This window comes from Branchiostoma belcheri, unplaced genomic scaffold (genome assembly GCF_001625305.1).
Source record: "Branchiostoma belcheri isolate BF01 breed outbred unplaced genomic scaffold, Haploidv18h27 scaffold38, whole genome shotgun sequence".
NCBI lineage: Eukaryota > Metazoa > Chordata > Leptocardii > Amphioxiformes > Branchiostomatidae > Branchiostoma > Branchiostoma belcheri.
Window position 1 is genome coordinate 1,878,065 of NW_017803998.1, and position 9,131 is coordinate 1,887,195.

The 9,131-nt window shown below is 38.4% G+C and overlaps 2 protein-coding genes across 2 annotated transcripts in view; both read left to right on the top strand.

The window, feature by feature from the left end:
* LOC109476488 (cholesterol side-chain cleavage enzyme, mitochondrial-like) overlaps positions 1 to 5,328 on the top strand; it is a 9,115-nt gene extending 3,787 nt beyond the window's left edge. Inside the window, exons 6-10 of the mRNA XM_019777422.1 lie at positions 1,506 to 1,600; positions 2,292 to 2,382; positions 3,395 to 3,539; positions 4,029 to 4,072; positions 4,352 to 5,328. Coding sequence (XP_019632981.1) covers positions 1,506 to 1,600; positions 2,292 to 2,382; positions 3,395 to 3,539; positions 4,029 to 4,072; positions 4,352 to 4,465 — 489 coding nt within the window. The 3' untranslated portion in view covers positions 4,466 to 5,328. The remainder of the gene's footprint in view (positions 1 to 1,505; positions 1,601 to 2,291; positions 2,383 to 3,394; positions 3,540 to 4,028; positions 4,073 to 4,351) is intronic.
* A 362-nt stretch (positions 5,329 to 5,690) lies between these two features.
* LOC109476567 overlaps positions 5,691 to 9,131 on the top strand; it is a 99,239-nt gene continuing 95,798 nt past the window's right edge. The window contains exons 1-4 of the mRNA XM_019777552.1: positions 5,691 to 5,833; positions 6,561 to 6,755; positions 7,888 to 7,978; positions 8,845 to 8,878. Of these exons, the coding sequence (XP_019633111.1) occupies positions 6,588 to 6,755; positions 7,888 to 7,978; positions 8,845 to 8,878 (293 nt within the window). The 5' untranslated portion in view covers positions 5,691 to 5,833; positions 6,561 to 6,587. The remainder of the gene's footprint in view (positions 5,834 to 6,560; positions 6,756 to 7,887; positions 7,979 to 8,844; positions 8,879 to 9,131) is intronic.

A 9,131-nucleotide genomic window follows, 5' to 3' on the forward strand; every position in this document is an offset into this window, starting at 1 on the left:
ATCGACATTCTGGACACGACCAACACCATGATTGCCATCCCTCCAAAAGTCCACAAAGCCCTGAACACCAAGGCCTGGAGAGGCCATCTTGAAGGATGGCAAACCTGCTTTGGAATCAGTATGTGAACTTTAAGTACATGTATTATGTGTCTCTGTGTATCTGCACATGTATGTGTGTGTTTGCGGGTGTTTGTCTGTACAAAAATTGCTTCGGATCCAAAGCATTCACAAGGAATTGTATTGAATGCCTAGATATCTGAATTTCATATACACTGTAAGTGTACATGTGTCACTCCGTAGTCTTTGTTTGTGCCTGTATGTATGTGTGTAGATGTGTGTGTGTGTGTGTGTACATGTATGCGTGTGTGTGTGTGTGTGTGTCTGCATGTGTGTGTGTGCATGTGTAGATGTGGTGTGTTTGTGTGTGTACAGGTACGCAAGTGCGTGTGTGTGTGTGTGTGTGCATGTGTGTGTGTGTCTGTGTATCTGTGCATACACATAATAAATTATTATTATTATACAATGTATGTGTGTGTGTAGTTGTTTCTTAACACTTCGATGAACAAAACAAACAACTCACAATTACCTTTTGAAATTCTTTTTATTTAAGCCAAGCAGCTGGTTGAGGAGATAATGGAGAGAAAGGCGGAAGAAAAAGAAGAAGAAGAAGAAATCCCGACCTTGTCTCCTATCTGCTGTCAGTCAAACTGAACCCAGAGGAGGTGCTGGCAAACATTGTTGACGTGCTAGGGGCGCTGTTGATACAGTAAGTAACAAATGCTAGGCAGGGCTGTTTTTTAACAGTAACAAATGCTAGGCAGGGCTGTTTTTTTACAGTAATTTATGTGCTAGGCAGACCTGTTGTTACACGTAACATGCTAACGTAGGGCTGTTGATGTAGTGAATAACGTGTGATAGGCATGCAGTGCTCTTGATACAAGCTAGGTGGGCGCTGTTGATACAGTAAGTAACAAATGCTAGGCAGGGCTGTTTTTAACTAGTAATTTATGTGCTAGGCAGAACTTTTGCTACACGTAACATCCTAAGCAGGGCTGTTAATGTAATATGTGCTAAGAAGCACACTGACTGTTGTTAGTAGCTAGGCAGCACTGTTTTACAGTACGTAATGTGCTAGGCATGAGCTGTTGTTACACATAACATGCTAAGCAGGGCTGTTGACAGAGTGAGTAACGTGTAGTCAGCGCAGCTTTGTTGATGCAGTTATGTGTGATGTGCTAGGTGGAGCTGTTGATACAGTAATATATGGTAAGCAGCACTGTTGATACAGTAAGTAATAGTGGACACAGTATGTTGTGTACAGTAAATACAAAATGTATTGTGCTAGGTTACACTGTTGATACAGACATGTGCTAATTGTGATATTAGAAAAAATTTTAAACAAAATTTGTGCTCTGTATGAAATATTTCAGACATCCAACACCATGTCTTTCACCTTGGACACCTTGGCAAGACACCCTAACATCCAGGAGAAACTGCATGATGAGGTGGTAAGGTTTGCTCCTGATCATCAGGCGCCCGTTACACAGGAGCAAGTCCACAAGATGCCTTACCTTAGGGGGGTCATCAAGGAGGCGCTTCGGTTAGTATATTTGCATACATACATATATTTGCATATTTTATACAGACTGTTAATTCTTTTGCTGGGACCACATTGTTGCAGGGACTTAGTTGTACAGTTGGAGAGGAAAATAGGTTTTGGTGGAGTTCCAAGTTTATGTTTGACACAAATCTGTTGTGTAGCAAATATAAATTCATATTTGTGGTGTCAAGATTTTGTGGTGATTATTATATACATGTGTATGTTAGCAAAAAAGTTTTTAAAAAACTCATGGTGACCACATAATTTTTCCTTTCTGGCCCAATGAAATTAAGGTTGGATGTCATTTTATCATAGATAGTTTACAATGTTCAATATAATAATATCATGCTGAGTATCAAGCTGCTTGCCTTTGTTAGCATAAAAGATCAATCTGTATTTGTGCACCTTTCTTTTCACTTTCAAAATATCCCATCCTATCTCGAAAGTTCATCTGTGTTGGTAGAAGTCATTATGAATCAAGTTTAAACTGTAATTTCCATACACAACAAATTGGACTCACCCAAATTTTCGACTGCGACTCCAGTCTTTGTCAAGGAATGAGCAATCCACCGCTTCCGTGATGTAAGTTCATTTGTTTCCCTGGGTGAGTTGTTTGTAGGTACATAATTGTAGGATGAAAGTCACTGTGCTTTTGTTGTGTCATTAACAATTTCACATGTTTGTTTCCTAGGTTGTACCCAGTGGGATATATATTCAGTCGAATTCTGAATCATGAAACTGTCATCCAAGGGTACGAGATTCCAGCTGGAACAAATATAGTGGTAAAGCTACACCAATTTAATTTGTTTGTTCTCGGATTTTTTCAGAGAAAATATGAAGCGACAGGGCGAAAAAAAAAAATAAAATAAAAACAGGTCTAGCCATCGTATTATACCCCCAATGCAGCAACAGGAGGCATTAAGTCAACACAAAAGGCTGAGTTGATATTTAATGAGTGAATTTTGAACTTCTAATGAAACCACTGCATTGATTGATGAAAAAAAACTGTAGTAAGGACTAGGAAGAAAAAGACTTTCCTCAACTGTTAGGGGCAAAATATGAGCATTTTTGAGTAACTGTTGATTCAAGGCCAGAATCTTTTTACAGAACATTCATTCAGATTGTCAATAGTGATGACCATTTTACATGGTGTTGACTATTGGCTTTGTAAATCTCAGGACTAGTTATCTTTGATACAAACGATAAGGAAATTTTGTTCATTTCTATCATTGACAGTGATAAATTGCTTTGCACAATGACTTTGTATCAAAGGGAGTCAAAGCTTGTAGGAAATGCGTACATGTATGTTCAAGTTATCAGTGATACATGTAGAGTTAACTGTAACAATTGAATTGTGCAGGCTTCAGCTATTTATATTTATATTTGTATTTACATCACAATTAAAGCTAACATTAGCTAAGAGCAACACAGGGCCCAGAATTAATGATTGTAGTACCCCACATTGATTTTTGTAAGATGATTGATTCCATCCAAAATAGCATCATATTTGTTTTCTAATATGATACTCAATTTAATGCCACGGTAGGGAAGTTGAAGGACACTGACAGGATGTTAGGTAAAAGGTTCAAGATAAGGTTATCTCATTCCTACAATATGCAATGCCATGTACATGTGTACTGTATGTTGCCTTAAGTTAAGAGAGCCAGTGGGATAATAACAGAGCGATTGAGAAATTTACAATATTGAACAATTTTACGAAATTCTCAAAAATGCTAGATATTTCACAAAGATATTTTATCTTCAATTTCCTGTTTGATACCATGTACTTTCCAGATCTGCCCATACGTGATGGGGAGAGATCCTAAGCACTTCGACAACCCTGAAGAGTTTCGCCCTGAGAGATGGTACCGAGAGAACAGCAAGAGTTTAAAGGCCTTCACCTGGCTCCCCTTCGGCTTTGGGCCAAGAGGCTGTGTCGGTTGGTCAAAATTATCATCTTTTTTTGGGGGGGGGGGGATTTTGTGCTTTCCCTAATATGCAAATGACTCTGACGAACATGCAAATAAGGCATTTTTTGCATGTAGGGCCTTCTTGTGTTTCAAATGGGTGTCTGACTTACTGTTGTACTTTTGGGCAGGGAGGCGATCACAGGAGAGGTCATGAATTGGCAACCTCCAACAGTCCAAGCAGATGTTGGGAGTTAAATCATTACATTTTCCAAGCTGCCTGTATTCACATACATGTACATGTACATGTAGCTGGCCTCATTTCATCTTCTTGGGTATTAGGGAAAGCAGGGGCTAAAATAAGACGTATGATTGAAAAAGCTGACATTTAAAGCAAATGAGTACATTCCTTTTTTAGACAGTATGAGAAATATCCTCAATGTTGAGACTGTATGAATAATCAAAATATAATAGATTATGAGCAATCATAATTTGTTGCTACAATCACACTTCCATTGCAGGTCGCCGAATTGCAGAGACAGAGATGCAACTGGCTCTCATAAGGGTTGGTATTTTTTGGCAACACCTCAGGGGCGATGCCAGCTTTACAGTAATGGATTATGTTTAAAAAAGCTTTCTGTTTAAAATCTTATAGTTTTCACAAAAGTTGTGAAAATTGAATACTTTAAACACCGACTTATGTCCTGAGTATGTAATACATGCATTTTATAGCTTTTCGATATGGAGTCACTAAATAGATAATTTTTCAATTGATTTTATTTCTTACATGACTGTACACATGTATTTCTCTCACTATTGTTTCTTTTTTTTTTTCTAATTCCAGATTTTCCAGAATTTCAAGTTGGAACAGGAGAGGCCAGAAGAACTTGTTGGTAAAATCAGACTAGTTCTGGTCCCGGAAAAATCTGTGGACCTCAAACTCATTGACCGCCGCTAAATTTAAAAACCTGATTCCCAGATATTAGTCCCGGCGAATACTAAAGTGGGCCTGCAAGGGGGGGTCCCGACAACGCTCTACGCTGAATTTGGAAACCTCTCGATTACGCTTTACGATAAATTCCAAGTGGCTACAATGCATTACGTAGAATTAAAACGGCCGATTACGCTCTACGGAAAAGGGCTTTCCGGCCCCCACTAAAGTGCAGCAAGGCCACGCGTTGTGGGCGGGGTGGACTTCCTGCTGCAGTACTAATAAAAATCAATAGAGGTCGCTTTTGATCCATGCGTATCGATCCCCCAAAGCGTAAGCGACACTGACGTTAACCATTCTTCGATACTCATTGGTCACACACGCGCAAAAAGAGTATGTTTCACCTTTGTCTCTGGTACAGACAGGTACAAAGTACTCAAGTTTACAAAACTTATCTTAGCGCTGCCACTAAACAAATACAGTGTTGATACAAATACAAATACAAATAAAAAACATAAGAAAGTAATAATAAGGATACAAACTTAGAAGCATGATAAACTTAGATACTAATACTAACGAGGTGTGTTGGAATAAAAAATTATGTAAAGACAGATGATACAGTAAGATGGATCTTCTAAAAGCGCAAAACCCCCCGAAACCCCTAACCCTTGACGAAATGACGGAAATTTGCGCCGCCGTGTGACCTGCGTCTAGGCTAGCACCATCCGAGAATAAAATGGTCATCTGAGACGGCTTTAGTCTGACTTTTGCCGAGTTTATATTTCATGCTACTCTTTGTCTCACCAATAAAAACATTTGGGTAGTCTCAATGACCCACATTCGATACGTCTCTTTGTCGTCACTGTGCTGATTACGTCACACATATGATTAATTGTGTTATGAGGGTCTAAATGGGCTAAAACGTATCTTCATGACAACATTTAACTGAACGGTTTCAACTAAATCTTCTTGATAATCACCATCATTTCAACATAAGATAGTAGCTTATTTTCCTCTTAATAATTAGATACTACTTTTACAAACAAACCAATGGATTACTTTTATTTTTCCCTTTCAAGTCATTTTACTGCCTAGTGAATACATACCAGTAAAACTAGTCATAATTTACCATTTTTCAAAATATGATACAAAGAAATGTCGGTTCATGTACTAAATAGGCTATTGCAACCCAGTTTTGACTTGAGTGTATATATCAATGCATAATTATTGAAGAATTTTCACAGGACCGACCCTCTAAGAGCCTCCGTATTATGTAACACAAAAGGGGGACGGCCAGCTTCTTAGGTACCCTTCTGCTACGTCCCTTGTTTTGAGGGTTCTCTAAGCAGAGGGCAGAATTCTCACAGGAACTCTCTTCTGGCATTTCTTCGTCAGGTATGTACAAAAACTCTTTTTTTTTCTACCAAAAAAGATCGGACAGAATGTTAGGTAGATCTAGAAGAGTTGTATGGTGCAGACAAGGAGCTAGATAGAACATTTCTAACGCTTGAAACTCGCCAAGACGAGTGTATTACACGCTATGCATGTCGTAATAATGGCGGAACATAATTAGTTTGACCCTAGAACGTTGCACAACGAGTTTACAAAAATTTCGAACCAAAGATCATCTTTTCCAATAAAATAGTACACACGACAGAAGAAAGATACAAGAACACACGCATATGTGTTTGTCTTTTTGCATATGTTTAGGGGATAACTCTTTTATTTGTGCAACAACACAACAACGATAACCAAAACTAAATGTAAACCAGAGGTCCCGTGTTTGAGGGAAGCCACATCTCAAGCACGGTAAAGATCCCACCACACGTATAGATAGAAAAGAGGAAAAGATTTGGGGTCCCTCCTGGTGTGAGTTGACCTTACAGTTCGTTCTTTTGTAGCTTGTATTTACTGTACGAAGCTAGTGTGTTACGTCTAACGTTTTATCTGTTATGTGAAACAAACAAACGAAAATGTGTCAATTTCTTCCAAAGGATGGCACCAGACGAAGTAGGCTAGTTATGTGAAGACTTGGAGAGATGTTGGTGGTTGTTTTTTTACCTGTTATGTTAAACAAACAGACAATAAAACAAACGAAAATATGTCATATTTTCTTCTAAAGGATGGCACCAGACGAAGTAGGCTAGTTATGGGAAGACTTGGAGAGATGTTGCTGGTTGTTTTGCTTCTGCTGTCTCTTCCTCAAGACTCTTCGGCTGTGTTCTTGAACTTTAAGAATGGCGTGGACTACAAGTACAAGATCGACACAGAGTCCAAGTTGTCGAAGATCGAGACACCATTCAACATTGGAGCTCAGGTATGTCTAGTGGTGCATACCTAAACCAACATTTAGGTTCAGGTCCGGATTCAAGTCCAGAGGTTTAGGTTCAGTTCTGGACTTGTAAGTCCGGACCTAAACCCATGGCATATACAAAATTGCATGTTGGCAACCTTGCAATGTTGTCTGGGTGAAACTTTGGCCACATAACATGGAGGCCGGTACTTGACGATGCCCTATGGCTTGATTATGTTTTCTTCATTTTGCAGCAAAGGTTTTGGAAGGTTTTAGGTGGATTGGAAAGAAAAGGGGTATGTGAAATGGTCTTTCATGGTAATAAGTCCGGACTCGGTTCTTGACTTTTAGGTTTTTTTGGACTTGAACCTAAACATTTTTACAAGTCCGGATCCAAGTCCAGTGAACCGTACGTCTAATCAGCCTTTTAGATTCCTGTAGCATCGGTGTTTCGAAATAGAATGGAATGATACCCATCAGATTTACATAATGTAATAAAAATAAACTAAAAGATACCTTAACATGAACTGGTAGAGTCATGGCATATTTCTGAATAGGTTGTCATTGCATTAGAAATAAAACTATAACCTTATACTAAACTATAAGTTAATAAATTATGACTTATTTTCCAGTATTGTTACCTTCTATAACATACTATCGTACCAGACGCAGTAGCATATTATAATACCGTTTTATATCATAACATATTCTAATCTACCAATATATCATAGCATAAGCTGACATCAAGTTGTACTAGCATAATATAGCAATTCCGCACCTTGAGTTTTAGTTAGTATAGGTACAATGTACATGACTGTACTATTGCTTTATGTAACGCGATACGTTTGGGTTGTTTTTTCGCGAAAACATATATAACGAATGTTTCCTTTGGTAAGAATGTTAATTTTGATAGATTATCTGAGGAATAACATACTATCTGTCCTAATGATAATGCGCAAGCTTTGTGTGTTTTGTTGCCATACTTTTATATCGTGCACCACACATGTATTCCTACTATAATAAAAGGGCCACGCAATCCCAAATTCGGCTAGATCAGCGCTCGCAGCTGTCTTGTGTAAAGGAGGGGGGACGTAAGGAAAGAATTAGTAATAAAGTTTTATTTTACCAGTAAACAACTACTGCACAATTATTACAGGTGAGTTTCCAACATGTGAAAGACACGGACACTGGCCAGGTGTGTCTTCTGACGGTACACAGTATGATCTGGCACCACGGAAGGGAGTCAGGTATGTTTTACTATTTGGCATCTCCACGTATTTACATTTTTTTAACGTAGTGGTTCAATGCAAGGCCTATACCGTAGTATACGACCACTTCTCGGCATTGAACTAGAAATATGAGAGAAACATGGCCATGTCAAGAGATGGCGGTGAATGTTTGATTTGAAAGACCTCTTCTTGGCATTGGCTGGGAGGTATAAATGGGGACGAAAATTGTTTTTTTAAGGCCTTCTGAGTTACATTCGGGAAAGAAACGTGGCGTCGGGTGGCGTAGTGGTAGAGCGTTTGTCTATGAAACGGCGAGACCTGAGTTCGATCTCGAGTTGTACATCGACATGCGCCCCGACTTTGTGTCCTTGGGAAAGGCACTTTACACGACTTTCTTTTTTGCCAGGTGTGAATGGGTACCTAACTTTGGTTGGAGAAAGTCGTATTGAGGTCACCTTGTGGCGCCAAATGGCAGCCGCACAGACCCTTGCAACAGTTCCACAAAAGAGTGTGTGAAGCAAATATGTTATATGTATCATGTGTATTATGTGATTGTAAACCCTGTTTCAATTCAGCGCTATAAAAGGCTGCGATTGCACGGGTAATATTTGAACAATAAACCATTTGTAGAAACACTAATTTTGCTGTCCGTAGAAAAGAGTGCTACATATCTCTGGATATGATAGAGACTAATAGAAGAAAATGAAAGTATCTTGACAGGGATGTCTTTTTTATAACCCCAAGTTTGTCTACTATGACGCAAATCTTAAAGCAAATATGTCTGAAGAGAATTTGTGGAGATTTTATCATAATCGTCACAACAAAAACGTCTTGTAGAAGGCCAGTAGATAATTCTGATGTTTCTTTGTTTTTTCTCCGTACAGCTATTGCCACACAGCATTATGACTTCTCTCAATGGTAAGTCATCACATGAATATCAAAACTATATTTTAAGGAAATAATTGGGATACTTGGATACTTTTATTGACTCAGTTACATGTAGCTATCACACAACACGTAGTTTAATATGCGTAGCTGATCTTACTAGCGTTTTACAATTAACAATCTTACAATTATGCACAATAGTACATAAAAGCTTTATTTCATTTCTTTACGTCAACTGACATATATATATAATATATACGGATATATATAATATATATATATATAT